This window comes from Rhamphochromis sp. 'chilingali' (assembly GCF_963969265.1).
Source record: "Rhamphochromis sp. 'chilingali' genome assembly, chromosome: 2".
Classification (NCBI taxonomy): domain Eukaryota; kingdom Metazoa; phylum Chordata; class Actinopteri; order Cichliformes; family Cichlidae; genus Rhamphochromis; species Rhamphochromis sp. 'chilingali'.
Window position 1 is genome coordinate 52,192,707 of NC_137930.1, and position 24,758 is coordinate 52,217,464.

The 24,758-nt window shown below is 42.6% G+C and overlaps 1 protein-coding gene across 2 annotated transcripts; it reads left to right on the forward strand.

The window, feature by feature from the left end:
• Nucleotides 1-1,221: 1,221 nt before the first annotated feature.
• prickle1a (prickle homolog 1a) lies at nt 1,222-24,663 on the forward strand. Of its 2 annotated transcripts, none has more exons than XM_080870299.1 (8): nt 1,222-1,480; nt 18,081-18,284; nt 19,930-20,043; nt 20,870-21,007; nt 21,643-21,846; nt 21,954-22,140; nt 22,219-23,088; nt 23,209-24,663. In XM_080870299.1, exons 2-8 carry the CDS (start codon nt 18,096-18,098, stop codon nt 24,057-24,059), a joined length of 2,553 nt encoding a protein of 850 aa, XP_080726425.1. In that variant the 5' UTR covers nt 1,222-1,480; nt 18,081-18,095; the 3' UTR covers nt 24,060-24,663. The 2 variants fall into 2 exon arrangements, with proteins under 2 accessions (XP_080726425.1, XP_080726424.1); XM_080870298.1 differs by lacking the exon at nt 1,222-1,480 and adding an exon at nt 12,735-13,013.
• The last annotated feature ends 95 nt before the right edge of the window (nt 24,664-24,758 follow it).

Below are 24,758 nucleotides of genomic sequence, written 5' to 3' on the forward strand. Positions count from 1 at the left end.
ACGTGCACGCTGTCTTCCTCTCACGTGTTGTGCTGTAACTTGTGCTTTCTTGCTATTTTTTCCTTCGCTTTTTGGCCTATTCTGTCCTATTTTCAAATCAGTTTTAAATGAGGGAGGAAAATATGGACCAGAAATAGATCAAATATCTCTAAATACATCTAAAACTCTTAAAATGAGCACTGATGCTAAAATGAGACACATCACAAATAAAGATAAGAAAGAAAAGTATTTTAAGGTTTCTTTTGTATAGGGACTAATTGGCTAGAGTGAGATCATGTGATACCTCATTTAGATAAGCTTCAATCTATAATATGAAAACACATGCAGCTCTGATGGACAGACAAGCGACTGTGGAAAAGGGTGACATGAGTGTGATCCACTTGAGCTCACTGTGTTGTGAGAAGAAAGGTTGACCCGCTTTGAGCTCCCTAAACCTGTTCTTACTTTAGATGCTGTCAACTGTCAGAGCTACGTGCTGGTCACTGGGCCATAACCCTGGTTAGCCAAATATATAGTGTCAATTTGAATAAGAGCATGAGCCATAAAGGTGATAGGGCATGGAATTAAATTGATACAAGCTGTTGCATTTGTGTGTCATGTTTCCAAAGCCTCTCTAAAATATGAGCACTTTTAAGATTCAAATCTTTTTTAGGACTCATCAGTTAAAAACCATGTCATAGTTCATGCATTAACATGTGTGAAACATAAGTATACTTAAAATTATTATTACAGTGATCAACCTTTTTGCATACTTTGAGCAGCACAAGCCTGAATTATTTACTGTTGTTTCATGCGTGTCCAAGCACCTGTGCATGGTTGGATGGCTAAGCAACAGCTTTTTGGGGTTATTAGGCTGATAGACTTACCTTCCATAAGTCTTTGTGGCGAGAAGGACAAACGAGTTTGTATCTACACCAACTTAAAGCTTGTACTTTTGAGTTGACTTACTTAATTATGTGCAGCACAGAAGTAGAGAAATTTAAAGGTGAGCTTTCTTGATTACTTAAAATAAAGACCAAAGTAAACTTTAGGTAAAGTCGACAAATCTTATTCAGTAGGTTTCACCCCCTAAACTAAGAGTTAAGGTAAGAGTTAAACTCCCAGGAGCATTTGTCCACCATGCTGGAGGGACTAGCCCGTCTCTGCTGGAATGGTGGGGGCTGCTCGTTTAAGCCAATAAGCAGCAAGCAACGCTAATGTCATTTTACTGTGACCGCTGAGAGGAGCACCGCAGCGCACCGCGCGCCGCTGAAACGACTGGGATGTGGTGACAGAGAAGTCAAGACCAAGCTCTCTCAGCGCTCCTCTCCAATGCATTCAGTATCTGGGGTTTAAGCTTATCGCTCTGCGCAGCTCTCGGTTCAGCTTTCCGGGACATCCTCTCTGGACTGTGCATCTAATACCAATGAGACGCAGCTTTTCTAACTTCGGGAATATTGGTTGTGGATACTTGGTTCACTGCGACTGAGCAATTTTGGAGGTGAGCAGACCAAGTCATTTAGAGCGTTTAACTCAGGTCTACCTAGTTTGTAAACAATCCCACCCACTCTGCTTGTTTTTTTGTTTTTGTTTTGTTTTTTATGATGGCTGTGTTATTTTTGCAGTTTTACGCTAATTACTCTAAATGCATCGGTGGAAAAGCTGACGATACTTTAATTTCAAACAAACAAACAAAAACTCCAACAACTTTTAAGCATTTGTGAAACACACGCACATACTCTGCAGAGACTATATGCCACTAGTGTCATCCACATAAAGTCAGCAAACCTGTTTTAATTTCCCTGCGCAGTTTTGGGGGCTTTTACGCAGCGACATCTCCAAAGAGACACGTTTCACTTTCCCTGCGCGTACAGTCACAGTAACCTCGTTTCTCTGACGCTGAAAAAACTTGACCAGAGACACTCGGACGTGGCGTCCCTTGGGCCTCCAGATGTATAGATTCAGCTGTCGCCTGTCACTTCGGTGACAACTGGTCGGCGCACCGTGACCGCTGCCTGTCCGCCGCCACAGGCTTCGCATAGCTGTCACGACTGTTGTTGAGTGAACCAGAACTTAGTCACACATGAGAAGTTAGTCCCACTTTTTTTTAAACTCCCCCCTCTTCTTTACCATGATGTATGAGGTGAGAACGTCAACATTTAGGGTATTTTAACTGTATTTAAATAGCTACATGAAAACATCTGGAAACTTATTCTTGATAGCTTGTTTTGATCTGATATACTTTGTTTTGCTCTGTGTGGGTTTAAAACAGAGCCTAAAATATCGATTAAAAAAAAGCTTGAACCTAAAAAAGGGGGAAAGGACTCCAACCTTCTTGAGTGAATTCATCACTCCTAATGGACCTCTCACAGAGATAAACATGCCATAAAGCCCTTCCTTTGGAGAAAAATGACACACCCTCAAGTTTCACATATTTCCATCCTCAGCTGTGATACAAAGAGCTAAACCTACGAGACACAGGAGAGCACATACTGTTTATATTTAACCAAGGCTGCCTGAAATAATAATTTGTCCTCAATGGACCAGGGGGGGAAGCCATTAAACCCTGAGCGTGTCTTTTTGAGGAGACCCACTTTCGACTAAGTGTAAAAGCAAGACTCAAACCTGAAATCTGTCACTGAGCACAGCGGATGAAAACAAAGCACTGCTGAGCTCGGGGCAGTTAGTCATGGAGAGCTAGGTGGAAGAGAGTGGTGTGGTCTTTATTTGGACACTAAATTGTTGGTTTGTGGACGTGATTTGAGACGTTGCATGGCAATTTAAGTAAGACTGGATTTAAAAGAATGGAGCACTTTGACAACACAAAGCAGGTATGTTTACTCCAGACTCTGGACAGTATCATCACAGTATGATTTCCAAGGTCATTTCCTGCTATAATTGTACCAGAAACTGTTTTCAGATATAACCCCACCCAGCCATTATTACCGCACTTTAAATATTTTTTTTTCGCTCGCCAGTCCAGAAAAACATCAAACAAAGAAGTAGTTTGAGAGAGAACAGATATAAGTAGGAATAGAAACGGCAGCACAGAGAGTTAAGGTGGTGGTGTCACCTAGTGGCCAGATTGCAGGTTGACGGCTTCACTGCCTTCACTGGAGTCAAGAGTTAACCAAATAAGGCAAACAATCTTTTGAATTTACATATAAATAAAAGTTTATTAGCACTTTAGTGCTCAGCACATAACAAAGACATATCAGTGTCACCACAGCCCACGTTTAAAGAAATTCAGGATCCAGTAGCTAATACATATTTTCATACTTTCACATTAATGATTTACATTGTATTTCACTGCACATGGTACTTAATGTGTCAAATAATGCTGCATAGCCACTAAAATCTCTTACTTTACCGTACTGCAGGCATCAGTGTTTACTTGATTGAGAATGAAAAGGGGGCATGTGAGCTTATACTTTGAATGATCTGCTAAAGGTAAGAAGTCTCTCAGAATATTAGGTTTATTTATGGACTAAATGATTTACAAAGTGGTGCTTTTGGACCAGCACCACATGCCACACCATGCTTGTTCACGTCTCATTTGCAAAGCCTCGAGGTGCTTCAAAGGTGCCATTAATAGAATCAGAAGACTTTTAAAGTGCTTTGTGCAGGATTGTGTGTGAACATAAGGGGTGGGGGGTGTAGTTGGCCTCATCATCATTTTTGGACTCAGGAATGGGAACAGATTTGATCCTTCACAGCAAGCTTGATGTTTATGTGCACTTGCTTCATAACAGTAGATTATGTTGATGGTTTATTTTAGTACTACAATGCATTGCTAAGAAAAGGTGATGGTTTTTAGGAGAGAGAGAGATTGTAAGTAGGTGTTGGAGAGCGCTAGAGTCTGCAGAGCTAAGTGCGAAGGGGCAGAATTTAAGTCCTGGTGCCCATATGTATACGTTTCCAAATGTTGATTTAAAAGCCCAGCACTAGTGAAATTTACACAGAGGCCTGTTTGTGCGAAGCTAGAATGAATCACCTTTGCGTCCGCGTAAATTGCCTGCAAGCCAAACACTCTGGCAGCCTTTTATCCCCCAGACGTGGTCCAGCTCACCGCAGCGGGGCTAAAAGCAGAGCAGGACAGGGGCCGTGTGTTGTGAGGATCTGTCAGAGGAGGCCAGTCTTTCACGGCTCTGGATGGGGAGATGTGGCACTGGAGTCGAGTTGCCATAGACAAACTCCAGAGAGCAGAGTCTACTGACTGTAAACTGTTTGTGGTAGGTTGGCAGGAGATTGGAAGAAATATGGCTTGTTTAAACGCCGGTGGTCCCTGAAGCTGTGGTCACTGGGCTTGGCTGAATTGGACGGCGGCTCAGATGGTCAAGTTTAGGGCCCTGTGACAGTGTGATTGTGGTGTTTGGGATAACTATTGTGGATCCTGCTTCCTGTAGGACAGAATATAACTTTGTGCTTGCTATACGGTACAGTTCCCCTTGTGTAATTTTCAAACGGCATCATGTATAAGAGTGGGAAATGTGCCCGAAGCGGTGGCGCACATTGGATCCACATGTTAAGCATTATTCTAAAGTGATTAGAGGTAGTTAGTGATTTAGCGCTTCCAGGCACAACTCTGTTTATTGGGAGCTGCAGGATGATGTTAGAGGAAAACGGGTTTGGCTCGCAGACAGGAGTTTAATGCCCCAACAGATCTTTTGCAACCACACAGCATAATTGTGCGACCAACCATCAGACCACCAAGATGATGAAAGTCATACTCCACACACACACACGTTTCTTTATCATCACCATGTATAGGCATGATGATCGGCTTTGGATGTATACTGCATGATAATCATGGTGCATTGCTAAGAAGCTGATTATCATCAACATGCCTGAAGGTGGAATAACAGATGTAAAGATACCAAATGTCAGCAACTTTTGTGGCTCTGGAAATTCATCTGCGCCAGACGGGAATGCTTGCAGAATGGTGTGATTTCTCTTTGTCCTCCACATCTATAGGGATCCATCCAAGCAATCAAAGCATCGCAGGACTAGAAGCAAAAGAAAACATATTACGCAGAGTTGTCATTAAAAAGCCCAGCTCACTTCCCCAGCACACAACGGGGGATTCAGTTAAAGCTTTCCGGACCCCCGGCTGAAAATATGCAAAACACACTCCCCCAACTCAGCCCCTTCCTGTGGCTCTTGTTCCTCCTGTTGGCATTGTCACAGGGGTGTAGTCAGTGAGCGTGGATGATATGGAAAAGGTCAGCAGGGTTTAAAAATGGACGCTGCAGGGCTGGGCAAGAGATTTTTCAGCTGACAACAAAGGTATTTCCGGGGAATTCCCCCCCCCCCCCAGAAAGGTTACAGTAGGGACAATCTGCCAGAATATTCCTCTAAGAAGGTTTAGTTAATAAAAGTTGCCATATTTTCCTCTACCAGTAATTAGGTTGGAAAATAAATGCATGCAGAGTGATGTATTCCCAAATTGCATAGTGCTGAAGTTGACTATAATAACTCATTTAAAACATTTCTTACAATATATCATACAAAGATTAAAAGGGACAAAAAGCAGTATGTCAATGCACTACCCCATTCCAGCTTTAGGCCTGTTTCACTTAAAGTTTTACATATTTTTGGCTTCAAAGCCGATCGTCCATTTACTGTAGTTTCAAGCAACACTATACTTCAGGGTGTCAGGGTTAGGGATATACATGGTAGCCAATTCCTAATCAAAGCCAATACTAAATGTTTAATAACTGAAAGTTCTTTGTCAAATAAACATGTAAGGTTTGAATATGGTAGAAACCCAATTACATTGCTATGCTAGATTCAATGCACCATACAATATTTGATAGAAACATAAGTGGATTTGAGGTTGGGTACAACATAAGATACAAGTGTCACAGCAATCAATACTTGCAAGGGCAAAAGGTCACCTAATGTATTGGCCAATCAAGTGCAACATTAAACCTGCCCAATATTGTGTATAAATCTTCCCCTAGCAAGCAAACATGTCTGGGCTTGGATGCAAGACCTCTGGGTGGGGGCCCTGTGCTGTATGGCAGTGGAAGCTTTGGGTCTTATGTGTTGCAGGGGTGGATCCTCTAAGCTATTTCTGGCATATCCCTCGCATTGTGCCATTGAAACAATGTGCAATTAGTGTCGATGTAGCATGGATATAGAATCCAGGACCCATAATTTCTCTGCAGAACATGCAGACAATGCTGATATTAATACTCTGATTAATTTTTGTTCAGTAAGAACTGAATTCAGTTGAAACATTGTATTAAAATGAAGAAAAAGATCCAGTATAGTTAAGCTGTGTAGCTTTAAGGGAGAAAAAAATGCCATATTCAAAGTTAAATCAAACTTCAAGTTGTTTAGCCAGACATTGTAACCAAAACCACATTTATTTTATATTTGTTAAAGAGTAAGAGCAAGAATTGCCTGATGTACTCATCATCCTCTTTATTTTGAGTCTGACCGCCATCTGACAGCTGTCATTTACGAAAATTCGATTTATGCATAATATGTGCTACCCGAATAATTTTCAGTAATCTGTTCACACTGAGAAAATGCATCACAGTAAAGGTGAGTAAATGTGGGTAACATACAAATGGGTTAATATTGGCAAAGGCCAGCTGAGGACATGTGTTGCAGAGGAGCAGCCTGAGGCCCGCAGTGGCTTCACCGAGCTGACGCAGAAACATTTCATTTCATTTGGCCACAACAACCCGATGGCAGCTCCTAGTGAGAGGCCAGTTCAAAGAGCCGGGTTTTTGTTTGCTGTGCTCACGCTGTCTTCCTGTTAGGGGCTGGGCTCCCAAAGAAAACAGAAAGCAGGGGCTCAGCAGATGTGCGCATCTTTGTATGTGACCTGTTTGTACAGAAGCACACTTCAGAGAGCTCGTTGGACATTTTTGGATCTGGAAAAGAAACATAACAGATATTATTAAATTCCTTCACGTGTTCCATCGCTGAAGATGGTTTGGTGTCATTAGTGACCTCAGTATTAGCAGCTCCAAAAATAACACGCTGATGCTGACAGTAACAGACACATTACATGCAAGGTTTCTAGGAATGGGATTTGCCCTAGAGGATTGGGATCTGTAATTTGGAGGGTGATAATGCAGCCAGTTTCGTCCCTTTTTCCATTCCACACATTTTGCCAACACACACACACACACACACATACACACACACACAAGCTGATCCCAGCCACTAATGTCTGGTCTGTATAGCTGATAAACTGACCGAGGCTCCCAGAGGGCTTCAGATTGGACCTCTCCATGTTTACAGTGAAACATTCACACGCTCCAACTCATTTGTTGGTAAGCTGGACAGGTCATTAACTACTGAAAAGTTATACTTGCTCTAATACTCTAACAACTAATTCAAACCACAGATGTCAGCCTGACCCTAAAGACATGGCGACCAAAAATGGGTGTAAAGAATAAGAATTGATTTAATTCAGGGATTTAATCAGTGAGAGTCTTTTTATAATGGAAAGCAACCAATGGCAATTTTTTCAATGGGTCATGATGCACCAGCAAAATATCAGCCACTATCCTCAACACCGCTTCACACTTGACATAGACATTACATCACATTTCTATAAAGAAGTAGTCAATTCCTGACTCACATTAAGAGGAAAATAGAAATGTAAAAAGCACATATTGAGATGGTATAATTAAGGTTTTATGATTCTTAAAAATTAGAGTATTGGTTTGGGACGAGTATACAGTAACAGCAGAAAGCTTAACCTGGATACATGGCTGGAAAGAAGTCTTTAAAAGTTTCATGCTCATTGTTTCTCTCTCCTCCTTTTCTGCCTCAAAAATGCAATTTTCTTGTCTCGTAGACTGAAAAAGATCTGTATAGTCGAGTGATCATCTTTATGGAAAAGAGCATCTTTCATGCTTTAAGACAGCGTATGTATAGAAAGCCGGTATAGATTATGTCAACAAGCAAGATCAGGTAGAAACACAATGATCAATAATGCACAACAAGCGGAATACTAATAAAAGCAGCCCAATGTGGCAAACACATGCAAAGATACTCGTGTACAACTTTGCCTCATAGGATACAGGACCTCCAAACGTGTATAACCTCATGGTCTACTTCAGTTTTGCAACTACATTATACATGCTTAACTAACAAGCCAGTATGGGTCTTTCTGGACTGGATTTAACTTCAGCTGTACATTTTTTCCACCCCTCTTTTTTAATGTGAGTCACATGAGAAGGTGAAAGGGTCAACAACATCAGAGCAACGGGGAGCCTTACAGGGGAGATCATTGGGCCTCTCCTTTGCTCTTTCTGCTGTTTTACTACCACCTTAATGACTTAAATTGTGTCCAATTAAGCCGAGTTGGAAAGAAGCATCCCCGCTTGCAGTTGCAAGTTCCCTCTGTGCTGTGGCACTGGAGCATGTGTTTAATTAGAACGCTCTAAAAAGACTGTAACAGAGCGTTTCTTCAGGAATGTTAATCATTAGTGGGATCCTGACTGAGCAGCTCTTAACTGTTTCAGAGTATTGTTGGATTCCACGGTTTGCCTTTTGAAGCCAGGCTCAGGAAAATGCTTCCACGTGTGGGAGTTGTCAGCCACTTCTTCTTTGCTGGACCGCGTCGTCTCCTTATACACGAAAGCGCTTCATTTTAAAGTGTTGCCCGTGTTCATTCAGGTGACAGTTTGAACTGGTGGGAAGTTGGGAAGACAGGAAATAGTTCCATTTCCAGAGGAAGGATATACTATTGAACTTTGAGGAGAGTTAAGGAGAAAAGCCCATCAAGTGTGAGGGGCCGTGGTGCGTGCACGTGTGTTAGATTCTCTGAAAAATTGAGGTCATAAATTAAACCTTTTTGAAATTGGGTGCTGTTTTAAGAGGAGTAATTAAACCTTATCACGTGTCATATAAATTAACAGCTTTTAAGGTCACCAAGATCATATCAAAGCTCAGCTGAAGAAACAAGACGGTGTTAAAGCAGAGATTTTTTGGCCGAACATGCTGGTTTGAGGTGTTAATAGGACTGTTTAGCTATTTTATGTACATACTCGTCACAGTTTGCCCATGGAGACCACACATGAGTGGCTTTGCCCTTTGCTGATCCACCGCTTTTGTTAGCACAAGTGTGTAGTCTAAGAGCAGCCCATTCATCCTTAGCCTGCTCTGTGTGTAGACAGCCACAGGCTTTTGTTGAGTTATAGCATCCTCAAATAAAGGGGCTTCCTCTCTTTAACAGCCCCAGGAGCTCTGTCGCTCCACTTTCCATTGTTCCCAATGAGGTCCGGCTTTTACAACTGTGTGAGAGGGTGTCAAATTGAGGGTGAAAAACAAGGCGTCCCGATCGTGCGCGTCTGCAACGTTTGGCAAAGCACTAACGATAAAGCGGAGAAACAATGGGCTGATGCAGCATGCCGCGTACTGCTTATTGCAACTTGAGAACGTGTTGCATTACATCATACATGACACAACACCAGTGTGGCAAATTGAATAAAGCAGAAATTAATGAGTAAAGAAATAGTGTTTGTTCATAGATTGGTTCCATGCAGCCAGGCCCATTCATAGATCATCTGTTTCATCACTATTATATTATTGGTTTTAGACAATAGCATTACAGTAATCTAATAAATAAAACCAGGTGGCCTCTATTATCGACATTTTTTAAGCATCGTTAACTTTTGTGTTTCTATTTGGTTGATGAGGAAATTAGAATTTCAGCTGAAGTGGAAATGTTCACATGTAGTTGTAGCTCATTAGCAATAGAGTCCAATAAATGTTTTCCAATTCAGCACCCTTGAGAAACACGGGATCTTATGGGGTCAAGTATCAAATGAGCAGATATATCTCTTTAATTTTTACAAATGTCTCCTGTCAGAAACGAAGCTTAGATCTAAGCTTTGCCCTCAGCTGCCTCCAATGTGTCAGACTGAAACAGTAAAAAGGGGTTATGTGAGGGTTATAGGGCTAACAAGCCCACAGTCTGACCTGAGTTTGTCAGCGCCAATCTAGCTAAGTCAATATCAATGCGCTGACTGCTCCACCAGTTGACCTTTTCCTCCCTCTTTCAAGGCGTAAAAAGGATTGTTGTTACTGTAGGGTGATAGGCTTTTATTGGTCTTTATAACTGAAGCTTTTGTTGGGCCTGTGTCCTGCTAATACCCCTTGGCAAGTCATTTAAACCTTGAATGCCTACTTTTTATAAGGTGGCTCACACACTAGCGAGAGCAACTCTCAACAATAGTTCAGCAATAGCTGTGAGTTAGAGACTGACCTTCCATTTGCCTCCTTCGCTGGTAGTCCAAAACTTGACTAATACAAACAGTTAATAATGTTAATTTGTGCTAATTCCACTATAAGAATCACTAGTGGTAGATATAGCAATAATGTTTGACCAGATTCTTAGTTTTGTGTGTTCCCTGCTTTGGGATTGTGTTAAGAATGCAGATTTATCACAGGTGATGGTTCTGATGATCATCTTCCCTGTCCTGTCATTGTCAGGGCGTGCTAGTTCAGAACTACTTTGCCAGTAGCACAGGATGCTTTTCTTGTTTTGTTCTTCTTCTTTTACAGCAGTGAGAAGATACAGACCAGGTGTGAGATGCTGTTCAGGTCATTGTAAATATGACAGAGGAAAGGGCTGTAAATCCCTAGGGCCATAGATTTATGGGTCATCTGATGTTCTCACAGGTCAAGGGTCGGGGATCCGTGACTTGTCCGACTTTATATTTTTCAGCTATCTGCGGCGAACCTTGAACTGTGCAGCCGGCTACTTCTAACTTTAGAGTGGTGTAATCATAAATCGATACTCGCCACTCTGCACGTTCCTGGGTAGATGTCTTTGATGAGATGTCTGCACATTCATATCTGAGTTTCTCTCTTGTGGGAAATAAGCAGGTTATTAATTTCTGTATGTTGAGGAAATGAAAAACAATCCAGGTCTGGTGTTTTGCCCACACTAGAGGAACCATCTTAGCTTTGCATTTCATGAATCCTCCTTTTGGGGGACGGGGGTACATTGTGTTGTTCCTCTCCTAAAAGACTTGCTAATGGAGCATGGTGCTTAGGTCTTTGGATTAACACAAAGGCCTGAAGTTTGCTGTGAAAGGGCTCCTCTCCTCCCCGGCCTTGACTGCAACAATGGCTTTGTCCCAGTGCTCGACTGCAAGAGCACTGGCAGGGGTTAAATCCCGTACTTTATAAACAGAATATTTACAGATATAAGCTCCATTTTTTTCCATTGAAATGACAGCCATCATTCACCACCCAAGCTGTGATATTCTGGCACATAATGGTGTAAAGTATGTAGGCGTGTGGAGGATGGAAAAAGTGCTACTCAGATGGTGTCCATCATGTGCTAGAAATGAGTTGTTAGCCTTTTTTTAATATATGATTTATTTTTTTAAACAACTTTCTTTTTAAAAGGCCAACTGAGTATTTCGCATGTAGACAATGATTCTCCGCTTGATTAAGTTCAATGCATTACATAAAACGTTTTCTATATTAATCCTCAAAGAAAAACACCATTCACAGAGTTAGGTCCCAACATTGCATCTCCTAAGAACAAACAGCTTCTAAAATGTTTAGAAAGAAAGCAATCTGACCAGTTTAATAGATTCCTTGCTTCCTAGTAAAATGCCTTACTGCTTTGTTTTACAGTCTAAGTGTTTTTATACTCGACAGCAAAACCTCTCTGACGAGGAAGAACTTCTAGTGCTCTGGAAGTTATGTCCACCGTAAACAAGTAACACTTTGATATTGCAATTAAACAACCACAAAAGGATGCAAAAGGTGCAACTGTCCAGAGTTTGACCTGAACCAGCAACTTTTATTTTCTGAGGCAAGAGGAAGAGGATCACATTCTGGCATTCCAGCAGAGGTGAAGGAGAGGCAGAGGTCAACAGTGTCCTCTCCAGGGAGTTTCACTGCGTGGGTGGATCTGTACGTTTGGGCTTTATAGATATCTGTCATTTTAATTCCTTCTCATTTGTGATAACGGAGTAAACATTAGGGTAATGATTGTTTTCACTGACAATACATATTATATTGCTAATATATAATATCTTAATTTTGAGCAACTATTAAGACCAGTTAATTCTGTTTATCAAATAGTGACCTAATCGTTTCATCTTGGAGATAACTTTGGTTACATGTGTGTGTTTAGTTTAGACAGTGTGAGGCTTTGTGGTTGGAGTAACTTGCATGGAGGACTCGTTTTGATTCACAACCGGATGACTGGTCTCATACAGAAATGCTGACATCACATTCAGGTAGTAGAAAAAGTTATTGTGATGCTTGAAACCAATCTTTCTATAGAATTAAAATACATATATATATCATTTGATCTAACAATAAGCCTACAATCAAAACTTTTGTTAGCAGACAGCTCTCTTTAACTTTACATGTAGGCACAAAGGAAATGTCAAACCACCAAATAAACCAAATCCTGACTCAACATTCACCGCCGTCCCCACATCTTTCAGCCGTTGATAGGGAAGAAGAAAGAAGAGCGTCATGTGAAAGCTGTTGTGGATACGGGGCGGTTAGCCTGGCAAAACAAGCTCTGCCATCACTGATGTGCTGCTTTAAAGCACGGTTTCTGCGAGCTCTACCAGCGATTCTCATTTGGGAGCATGTGTTTGAAGTACGAGAGGGGGGGGCTGACTGAAGCAAGAGACGCCTCGCTCTGCCATACCCAGCCATGACTCGCTGCCTCTGAGTTTAAGGGCCGGGCTGAGGTTAAGAGGGCCGGGTTGGAAGAAAGAGGAGGGGAGGAGGAGGAGGAGTGTTTGACAGAGAGGAGGGTGGGATGACCATCTGGTTGGGCTCCTCCGTGTACACGCACATGCACACACACACCTCGCTCACTCTCTGACTTTATACAGTCTTAGCTTTGATATGGGCTGTTACTGTGCTGACAGCTCCGGTAGAGAAGCCTGGCTGCTGCTGTCCTGGATTTAGAGTTTAGAGGAGCTTACATAGATATGGAGTGCAGAACAATTTAGGACTGGATATAGTGGCGACAAGATCCGTTTTCTCTATTCACGTCAGGAGAGTTGGCCTACACTGAGGTAAGACCTGCAGGAAAATGAATGAGATGTAAACTGGTTCCTCTGAGAGCTTTGCTTTGGTTGTAGTGAGGCTGAAAGAAAATGGAAAAGTTGCACCGTAACTCCTTGATTAAATGTATTTGAATGAATGTGTGGATGGCTTGATTGCAAATGCATGTTTCGCCTGTAAAACATGTAGCACATCCCAAATACAGGCAATTTCTGGTCTTTGTGGAAGTTGTCTCTTATATACGAATCAGACTTGATTTTAGGTCTCATGCACGAGTTAGTGCATTTGAAGTCTGCTGCTGTGTGTTGAATCTTAGTCCATGCTGGCCAGCACAGTAGTGTATATCTCTGTGGGGATGTCACTCCCATCCATTTGGTCTTGAAAAAACACTCCCCGGCCACAAACAGAGGCCTCCATAAGCTGACCAAACTCCAACTCCTTATAGCACCTTTGCATTGCGTAACTTATCCTCCCGTTGAGCTCTTTTTTCAGTAGCATTTTGACCTTGACTTTTTCTAATCTGACTGGTATCAAATTTTGAGTCGCTTTTCCGGGTTTTGATTTGATGATGCTGTGTAGTTTTATTCATTTTTGAATCATAAATACTACTCAATTACAAGTTCAGCTTTTTAAAATGTGATTTATTTATTTATTTTATAGGCACGAGGCTTCTAGTTTAGCACAGGGGTGTCATTTTTCTAATGAACTTCATCTGGCCCAGAGGTTGGTTTTTTTGCTTCTTTTTTTTGACACTACATTAACGGCCAAAGGCTGACAGGCAGTGATTTTTAAATATTTGCGTGTGTGCAGGGAGATAAATAATATGCTGCATATTTTTCAATCTTGTTGGACATGAAAAATAAACTGAGTTTGTCTGACTTCAAGCTTAAGTATGCAGGGACAGTGAACAGAAATTCTTGTTTTTCTCTCCCAACTACAGCCTATCCTGCATTACCCAGCTAGCAGAAGCCAAGTTAAACAAGTAGGGCCAGCCTAAACTGACAGAGAACACTGTGTTGGGTTGTGTGCCTGTCCATCATCCACTTCCTAAAGAAATAGACAGTAATTCAGACCAGAAGTTGCTTATTTTTCCTGTGCACTCTCTCAAGGGCTGTTAATCCAAAGCTCCAGTGTCTGGATTTTTTTTGGAGGGGGGGGGGGGGGGGACTATGGTTTAAGTGTTGTCGAACACTATTTAAAAATGTCACTGTTGATTGTATTTATTGGTCAGTCGCTGCATGGGGTCCTTCAAGAGTTCTGTATTCAACAAAGCGATAAATAATGCATTGCACTGTAGTTAGGCGCACCACTGCTGTCGGGCATTACAGTCAGACAGGACGTTCTTCAGGGTGAACTCAAATAAGTGGTTGTTTTGTTCTTTAATGAAACACGTCTGAACCCACACAGTCACCGAGGTCCTGTTATGCAGCATTTGTGGGAATGTAAGCTCCATTGTCCGCTTTCCGTAGAACACGGGGCTCTTCCCTCCTTCAGTAAGTCGTGGGATGTTCTCAAATCAGCAATCACTGAAAACATTTCAAAGCAAGCGCGTCTGTTAAAGATTTCCCTCTTTCTCCTGGCATGACTTAACTTCCCTCTCCTTTGTGGAAAAAGGACATTAACATTTTCATACATGTCAGTCACCCCATTTTATCCTCAGTCTAATAGCACCCCCACTACCTTCTGTGGGTAGATCAGTCAGATATGCAGACCTGCAGCTCCCAAAGCCATGTTAACAAGCACCTTTACAAAGGAGTGAGGGGCTGTTAAACATTCGGGACTGCAGGGGTCTGGCTAGTGTGGGAGGAGGGCAGGGCAGGGGCTTGGGGGGTGGGGTGGAGGGTGAAAAGGGAAGGGGGGCAGAGGGTTAAAACTAATCTCACAAACCATAGATCCCTTGTTAGAGGAAAAAACTATAAAAGCCAGCCTGAGTGATGAGTCAGTCAGTATGAGCACGGTGAAGTTAGCTGGCTCAGTGCTTCTGTCATTCAAAATGTTAAGGAATTGTTTCGGGTAAAGCCAGAGGAAATGAACTGCATGACAGATAAAGGAAAAATTAGCATGCAACCAGCTGTAGATGTATGAGAAACTTTTTTTTTTGCTTAACACAGAGCTGCGTGAACGCCGTATTGCTTTCGAGAGCCTGGCTAAAGTTCAAGCCTGACATTCCTGTGAGTCAGGTTTGGCTGTGTGAGACATCCTTGCAGATACCCAGCCAACATGTGAAAGCAAGAATTCCAGCAAATGTAGCACATGAGTGATTTTGTGCCTGATTAAAATGTGTGGCTCTGAAGTGAGCCTCTTGCCTCCTGACTGAACCTGCCTATAGTTAGCTATCTCCCACGTGAAACCCAAGCTGTTCTCAAACAAGGGCACATTTTTGTAGGTTATTTTGGTCTCATTTGCAAGTCAATAGATATGAATAGAACAACAGAGTGCCTTATTCCATCCCTAGCTCTCTCATCTGAAGACAGGTTATCTGGGTTCGAGGGCTTCGACTGTCATATGTGACAAGATAAAACGTGGCATCTTCAGGAAAAAAAATACTTGCAAAGGGATAAACAGACTCTTGATGGATAAAACCTTCAGTGACTTGACAAAGGCACCATTGTTTAGGGCATCAGAGGCATTTTAACGGGATATGTTATAAGCCAATCCGCCTGACCTGACACTTTATGGTACAAGGCAGCCTAAATTAACCCTCCCAAAAGCCCAGGAATCCTTTAACACCATTATCATCACACCTAACACTGATAGTCTATGACTGGATAAGCTTAAGGGGGGGGGCTTGTCAGTCATTAGTAGTAGCGATGCCACAGTGGCTGACTTGTCTTTGAGAAAGATGAGCTGATATGAACAGCCAGTAGCTGCCTGAACCTGCATGTCTCGTGGATCTGTTAATCATCAGAGAAAGGTCTGACATGCTAATATATCAGTCTTCACTAACAGAGTGAATCGACACGAGCACCTGATTTTGACAAGGTATTGATAGTTATTTCTGTATTCTATGTATTTGTGTGTAGAGTAGCCTGTGTCTGCATATTCCTTACAGAGGTTAAGCAACATAAAATTATATAAAAAGCTTGAAGTACCTGCTGGAATGACCTGGGTCTACTTTTTTACAACAGAGAGCAACGTTTTTCAAAGAGGTTCTGATCATCTTTTGTACTATGATGAAACATTTCTGTCGTGATGGGAGTGGTCTCTTCTGCGATGACAGTGCTTCCAGCCTCAGGACGGATCATTGAGTGGTTTGATGGACTATAAAAATGATATGGCTTTTGAGGTCAGCCAGCACCTACGGGAAATTTGAATTGTTAGACGGTGCTCTTTTACATCATCATCAAAACAAACAAAATATCTTGGAAAGACTGCTTTTCCATCCATCCGTTAGAGTTCCAAAGTCTCCCAGAATCAGTCTCAAACCTGTTGTGGTGGCACTGGTGGTCGATCTATTTATCATTTGAGCAGAAAGCACATTTTAAGGCCCCTATGCTGTCATCTCTATGTTCAAAGGCTTGCCCTCGAGTGTATTTGGTTTTCTCAGCTGTCTCTCTGTGGCTCTCTGTACCTTTGCTGTCCATAGGGGTTCAAGGCTTGGGTAGGGGGGAAGTGGTGCAAGGGCCAGGCTGCTGGATGCTGGCTGGGCTCCCATTTGATCTCAGTTAGAGCTCTTGGCTAGTGAGAAATTACCACAACTGCACAAGCATTCATTATGACTGTGTTTTCGTGGTCCTAAATGCTTACAGGAGTCCAGGAAATAAAGTTATGGGATGACTGGAGAGGGATGAATAAAGATCAGGGCAGATGGGGTTGCCTAATGATTATTCCAAAAATTGGTTTGCTTGGAATTTACATGTCAAATAATCACTTTAAAGTTACTCTGGACATCACTCCCTCCCTCCTTCCGTCCGGGTATATTCTGAACATTAAAGACAAATTAATAAATAAATTAAGTGATTTTATTTATTCGCTATTTCTTTAATTTTATCCAGCTTTGCACAGATTTAGTTTGTTTCTGCCTCATCACAACAGTCACGTCTGCAAAAGTTTGGATTTTCCGTAAGACATTAGTAACTGCAGACACCACATATATAGAGGTCAGTACAGTTCGAGTCTTTTATCTCCCTGCTCTGTTTGTTGCCTCAGGTTATAGTGTCAGTATCAGTTAGTCCTATCCATCCATGTCAGCCTCTATTCATCTGCATTCATCCAGCTGCTTCACCTGTCTGGCACTGCGCTCACTGTCCATCTAAAAGATGAAAGAACGATCAGGCGCTCACTGTTTGTTTTCCAACCTGCTGCAATCCAAAGAAAAAGAAGAGATGAAGGAAGAGAGCAGGCTTGTGGATGCTTCCCATATGGTGGCCTCGTCTTAAAGCCAGGCTTGTGTTTATACAGACCTCGGGCTCAACTGATCAAGCTAGGATCAAATCCCATGTGTTGAACTCCACCCCCCTCCCTTGGGGCATAGCATCATCAGCTTCTCAGTAAAGTAAAATGATGACTCATACAGACATAAACCTAACAAATTATTTTAAACCTGCAGAAGATTAATAAGAAATGGTCACAGTTATAAGCAACTTCAAATAGTTTATAATTCTGAATAGTTTGTTATTGTCACTATAATGAGATAGAACATCACCTCATGAAGCTTTGGGAATTTCCTAACAATCTCTGCACCCCCAAAAACCACATGAGGAAGGCACGTGTTTAACTGCTACCATAATAGCGGTGAAAGGATGGAGTTGTCTTTATGAGTGCCTTTATGTAGTAGACTCATCACTAAAAGTAAACCAAAAAAGCTTGCTTAAATACCATTATGGGTTTTTGAGGGGTGCTGTGAGCCTCATGAAAGAGGTGGCAATGGTGTGACTCAGCAAGCGGTTAACAATCAGCGGAACAGCACTGACATGAGAGAGCTGGATTAAGATGTGAGGACGTAGGAACTGATGTCATGGCTTGATGACAAACATTTCTATTTTTTTTTCCTTTATATTTCTATCCTCTTCCCCCTTCTGTCCTCTCTCAAATCCCGGTACTTCCCATCTTGCTATCCTTTCATCTCACCTGTCTAGTAAAAAGAGAGCCCGATGAGCCTGGTGAGTGCAGCGGGGCTGGTGGCTGGCTTCCAGGGTGGGGCACGCAAGCGAGATTTCATGATGGAGCAGAAAATCAGTAAACTGACATCTGGCTTCCAGCGGAGCTCAACCTCTGATGACGACTCAGGCTGTGCACTGGAGGAGTATGCGTGGGTGCCACCTGGCCTGAGACCTGAACAGGTAAGCACAATGTGGCTTACAAATGCACCAGTTCAAGACGCTCTGAGCTAAGATTAATCAAGCCTGCTCCGTTTGGATACCGGGACACTGTTCTCTATAACTGTGGTATCAATTTCATTGGTTCGCAAATCATTTCCTCCCTAAATCAACACCACGAATAATGGTGTATCCTCCAGACAGCGAATAAAAACAGCCCTGACCTGATTTTAACTCCCTTATAGCCCATTTGCCTGGCCCAGATAAACGCTATTCACTGTGTGTTATACTGAATAACACACCAAGTCTCTGGAAAATGGCACCTATGGGAAGGACAACATATTTCATTAAGCTTCCTTGTTCTCACTGCTTGTGGCAGATTTCTCAGACTCTATGAGGTTGCCACTAAAGGGCAGCATGAGTATACCGCAGAGTTAGAAGCAGGACTTAGTGGGTCGAGCTAGGAATCGGAGTCTTCGCCTCCACAACCACAGGCAGAGCTGTTAGCCGTGTCCGTTGAGCAGTCGGTGAGATATGGCACTTTCCCAGATCCTCAGAATTTTTAAACTCTGCTCTCACCACTGCTTGGTGTTCTTTTCTCTCTCTCACTCAGTCTGTAGCTGTCCCATTGCCCTTGATCAACAACACACATGGAAGCAATGAGTGGGTGATGGGCAAGAAGGGAAGCGAATGCAGCAAAAGCCTTAACATGCAGGGTCTCTTGTTTTAGGAACCACATAGATCAACTGTAATGCCTTTACTGCTGCCAATTCCCTAAATGGGCTATGTATTACAGGTCACTACTACAGGGTTGAAACACCTAGAGCTTGGGTGCTTGCTAGCTGTTCCTCGGGCCTAGTGAGCTGGATAAGGGGTCGTAGCAGCATCGTGATGTGCATAATTTATGATGGTAGAGGTGGTTGTTGGGGTCTGAGGGTGATTGCCAGGGTAAATTGCTGTGCTGTTACCCCTCCTCTAGACAGTCAAAGCTGCTGGAAGTCCCCTAACACACAGGACTACGGCATCCCATCTCTTTATCTAGCTAACTGTGATGGGCCCTCCCTCATAAAGTTTAGTCTTTAGCAGTCGGCCCCAAGGGTCAGGGTGCTACAATTACAGCCTGCTTTGTCCTGTCCGTGTAGAGACAACCATATCACTGAAAAATATAACCCTTAAACTGATTTGACCTGTTGACCTGTCTTGGCTTGTTCAGCACAGATTTATGTAGACGATGATTCCTGCGTTTTTCATCGTCAAAGAGGATCACTGCTGTGTGTTGCACTTTTGAATTAAAGCTGATTTGGGGATTAGGGAAAAGTCTTTGATTCCACAAAGTCATTCTTCCATACATTCTACATAGCGCTATCCCAGAATGTGTCTCATCACAAATTAATGTGCTTGTTCTCTAGTTTCTTGGAAAAGAATTTGTGTTAATATTGGCATATTGAATCCGAGGCAATAATGATAATATATGGCTGCAATAAGACGGGTGAAAATTTGGGTTTAAAATTACTTTTGGGGCGGACCAAAACCAACTCTCTGCTCCTGCAAATAATAATTCTGAGCCATTGCTCAGTTGTTATATTAGTTGGAATGCATTTAGTTGTCCAACCCTAACCCTTTTTATTCAACCAAAAACATCATGTGTTTAACCTAATATTTCCCCCAGGTCCAGCTATATTTTTCGTGTCTGCCTGAGGACAAGATCCCATATGTCAACAGCCCAGGAGAGAAGTTCAGAATCAAGCAGCTCCTCTACCAACTCCCACCACATGATAATGAGGTGAGAATTTTTGGTGCCTGTGTGTGCAAATGCGTGTCTCGTAAAAATTCAGCCCTCACATTTGCACCAAAATTGCAGCAAAAACAAAAAAACAATTGTGTTTGAGTAGCTGCATTTGATGCTGCTCACTCATCCTGCAGTGCTCAAGCCTCACCATCTCCATTGCTATCCCACTAATGTGCGCCCATAGCGTCTCCATTGACATCACACTGGGGGATTTTTGTTCCGCAAGCTTGTAGACGTCCAGAGTGGGTACAATGTTACTTTTGACTTGATAATTTTATGATGTTTGCCGTGAGCCCCCACCAGCAGGATTCCTGCCATAGCAGTGGTTTTTATGAGGACCGCTCAGCGAGAGAGAGAGTGAGAGGGAGGCTGGTTGAAAGAGGCTTTATGTGATGCCACCACTGCAGTGGCACCACAGTTCGCCTCGGCTGTCTGTCTTCCTTTGTTGCCCACTGTCTTGATTACACTCTAAACACAGGCCTTGTTTGTGTAAACGTCTGCTTTCCCCCTTGTTAAGGACTGTTGTAAAAAAAAAAAAACTAAAAAAAAAAAACAGGTTCTCAATCGGGGACTGTGGGTGGAGATATGTTGGGTGGTGTAGGAAGGGAAAGCTGGGGTCAAGAGTTCCTTTTGTTCAAACTGCTCTGATAAGCACTTCGCCCTCAATCCAAAAAGGTCACTTATATATACTATTCTCAGTAGCAGATTTTCAGGAAGCATTAATCATCCCAATTCTTATATCTATATCTATATATAGATATAAAAACCTGTGGTTGTGAAACTAGCCATCATATTCCTAACCAATTCCCTTCTTTCCCAGGTGCGTTATTGCCAGTCCCTGAGTGAGGAGGAGAAGAAGGAGCTGCACATGTTCAGTGTTCAGAGGAAGAAGGAAGCATTGGGGAGGGGCACAGTAAAACTGCTGCCTCGCAATTTTCTGAACAGCATTTGTGATCATGTACGTTGCATGCAGCCCATGTATTGTTTATAACACGATGATGACTGAGAAATAGACAGTAGTCTAGAGTTTTTGTGGAACTAAGGATATAAACAGTATTCTTATATAAAAATAATTATCCATGAATGGTATTAAACAAGGGTTTGCTACGTTTCCTATTTGCATCTCATTTTTGGCTATTTAGCTAATCTAGATCAGAAAGAAAGCTGGAAACGAGAGAAATGCTGTCATGGACTAAAAAGTGTTTGCTGTCTGGGCTGGAAAGGCTCAGTATAAAGTTCTTTTTTTTAAACAATAACCAGTGAGCAGCCAAGTGGGTGCCCATAAACTGATGAATCTCTGAGACTGCTGTTTTTCCTTTTCTTTCTCCTTTTAAATGACCTCTACCACCCACTCCTGTTCTTGTCAGTCAGAAGGACAGACATAAAATATGTTCTGCTAATCTGAGAACAACCTAGTGGGATTCCAGGTGCTGATGGAAGGCATGTTTTTTTGTAGCCAGACTCAGACTTTGTGTGAAGCTAAATCCATGCCCATGTAGGACTCAAACATTATTACAAAAGTATGACAATTGTTCAGTCTTAATGTGACTTGTGTTGTTTTTAAAAGTTGATAATTAGCGCTTTCAATTACAGTGCGGCGAAAACATCAACAGTGGAGAAATGGCCGTGTTTGCTTCAAGGGCGAGCGCTGGGCTGTGCTGGCACCCATCCTGCTTTGTCTGCTCCACATGTAGGGAACTCCTCGTGGATTTGATCTACTTCTACCATGATGGAAAGATCCACTGCGGGAGGCACCATGCTGAGCTGCTGAAACCACGATGCTCAGCCTGTGATGAGGTAGTACTAAGGAGAAAAAAACAGTGTTGCAAAGATAGATATTGCATCTGAAGCTTCTAAAGGTTGATGACCATTTTGTCTCAACTAATGCACATCTTTGTCCACAGATTATCTTTGCTGATGAGTGTACTGAGGCGGAGGGGCGCCACTGGCACATGAAACACTTCTCCTGTTTTGAATGTGAGACAATTCTCGGAGGTCAGCGTTATATCATGAAGGACGGCAGACCGTACTGTTGTGGCTGCTTTGAGTCTCTCTATGCAGAGTACTGTGAGGCTTGTGGAGAACACATTGGTAAGACAGTGATCTTCTGGAGTTAAAATACTATTTCAAGCAACAGAGAAATGTTAACTTGCTCTCCCCCTTTAACAGGTGTTGATCATGCTCAGATGACCTATGATGGGCTCCACTGGCATGCCACTGAGAGCTGCTTTAGCTGTGCCCACTGTAAGACCTCGCTACTGGGTAGTCCTTTTCTGCCATACCAGGGTCGTATTTACTGCTCCAAAGCCTGCAGTCTCGGGGAAGATGTGCATGCTTCCGATTCCTCTGACTCTGCCTTCCAGTCGGCGCGCTCACGTGAATCCCGCCGGAGTGTGCGCATCGGCAAAAGCAGTCGTTCAGCTGACCAGTGCCGGCAGTCACTCCTGTTCTCACCCTCTGTTAACTATAAGTTCCCTGGCTTGAGTGGGAATGCTGATGACACCCTGACCAACAAGCTTGCCCATATGAACTTATCAGATGAACACTTCTGGAGAGGCCGCGGTGATGAGAATGAGGCACCTGACGACCAGGAGGAAGAGTGGGCTGAGCACGAAGACTACATGACTCAGCTATTGTTAAAGTTTGGGGAACAAGGGGTTTTCCAGCAAGCCAGTGACTCTAGACCTACAGATTTCTGGATTGCAGAAAAGGACACCAAGTCAAAGCAGGTATCCTCAAAAGCTGGGAGTAATGGTGGGGGAGGAAGGGGAAGCCTTGCCAGCAAGAAGTACCAAGCTGACATGTACTGGGCACAATCACAGGATGGGCTAGGAGATTCTGCCTATGGTAGCCATCCAGGTCCAGCAAGCAGCAGAAAAATCCAGGAGTTGGAGCTGGATCATGGGGCTGGAGGAGGTTTTCAGGGAGAGGAGCCACAATGGTACACCGACTCTTTGGAGTGTATCACCGATGAATTTAAGAAGACAGACCAGAATGTCCGAGACTCTATGGACTCACTTGCTCTTTCCAATATTACTGGTGAGTAGATGGAACTCTAAAAATCAGATATGGAAAATAACATGATTTTATGCTATGTCAGTAGTTGGATTTTGATGTATTTTAGTGCAGAAATGTAATAAATTTTCTTTTCCTTTCTAGGAACCTCAGTAGATGGTGATAATAAAGAAAGGTCTATGGTATATTCCCTGCAAGGTTTCCATGAACTGGAAACAGAAGACTGTGAGAAAACCAGTAATATGGGAACGCTCAACTCTTCTATGTTACACAGAAGTGCAAATTCCCTAAAAAGTCTTGCATCTGAGCAGGAGGAGGTGGAGAATGTTCTAGCAGAAGCACCCCAGGAGGACAGACCCAAACCTCATGTCCCTGCCCTCAGAAGGACACGTTCACAGTCTAGGCCGCAGCAAGTCAAATTCTCGGATGATGTTGTGGACAATGGTTATTATGGTGACATTCAAGTGCGGCAGCCACCTATGAGTGAACGGACTCGGAGGAGAGTGTACCACTTTGAAGAACAAGGCCAGGACCTTCACTCTGGTCGCCAACAGCACCACCATAGGAGGCGTCGCAGCCGCAAATCCCGGTCTGACAATGCTTTAAACCTTTTGCCTAAGGAAAGGCCCCAGATGTGCAACAAAGCGGACCGCAGAGGGAATGCCCTCGGTTCCAAGGGGCACCAACCATTCCACGGTCACCCCCATTCTGCTGCCATGTCCGACTACAGGTTACAGGGCCAAGCAATGGGAAGGTTCTTGGGTCTATATGATGATGATGATGACTGGTGTTCTACATGCTCATCTTCCTCCTCTGATTCTGAGGAGGAAGGTTTTTTCCTGGGTCAGCCCATCCCTCAGCCCAGGCCGCACAGACACTATTACACTGATGACTTGCCAAGCTCTGTAGCAGGCATGTCCTCTGCTCCTTATGGCCAATGGACTAAATCCAAAAAGAAAAAAGGCCACAAAGGGAAAAACTGTATAATTTCATAGGCTTTACTCTGCTGAGCATTGGGCAACGATTTGCCACTCACCGATGCCCCTTTGTTCATCATTTAAAATATAAACAGTTTGCTTGCTATTAAATGCTTCACAGCACTCAATTTACCAAGGTGGTTGTGTAAGACACAAGTCCATATTTGGATTATTATAGGTGTGTACACTTGTATAGCATTACAAACTGATGGTAAAGTATAATACATATTTATAAAATATAATCTAAACTGTGTTTATTTAACAGTGCAGATATATTGTATATATTGTAGAAATTTTTTAAAGTAATATTTTTCTACCTTTGTCATTCTTTATACCAAATGGCATTAAAATTAAACAATTGGCTGTTGGTACAGAGTCATTTTTAAATATGGGTGTCAGAAATTTAAAGACAAACTGACATGACCCAGGCTCTGCAGATGTTTTTTCCAGGTTTGTGCAGCACCAACATAAAAGCACTGTGTATTAATAATTAGCCTGTTGGAACAATCTATTTATGGGTCACTGTACTGTAAGAAAATCATTGCAATCTGTATAAATGTATAAACTGGAATATAAGGCTAAAATAGGTATTAATTGCAATAAAAATCTCTATATATCATGATTTGATTGTGTTTGGTGTTGATTTTTTTGTGACCATTTTCTGAAAACACATTTAATTGATGTACTGTAATTGATGTAAACAAGGAAATACGAGAC

Bases quoted from the DNA above. Each gene is read 5' to 3' on its own strand.
- prickle1a (XM_080870299.1), top strand. From the start codon at position 18,096: ATGAGCCTGGTGAGTGCAGCGGGGCTGGTGGCTGGCTTCCAGGGTGGG. The intron at 18,285-19,929 runs GTAAGCACAATG...TATTTCCCCCAG, and splicing joins CTGGCCTGAGACCTGAACAG to GTCCAGCTATATTTTTCGTG. The intron at 20,044-20,869 runs GTGAGAATTTTT...CTTCTTTCCCAG, and splicing joins TCCCACCACATGATAATGAG to GTGCGTTATTGCCAGTCCCT.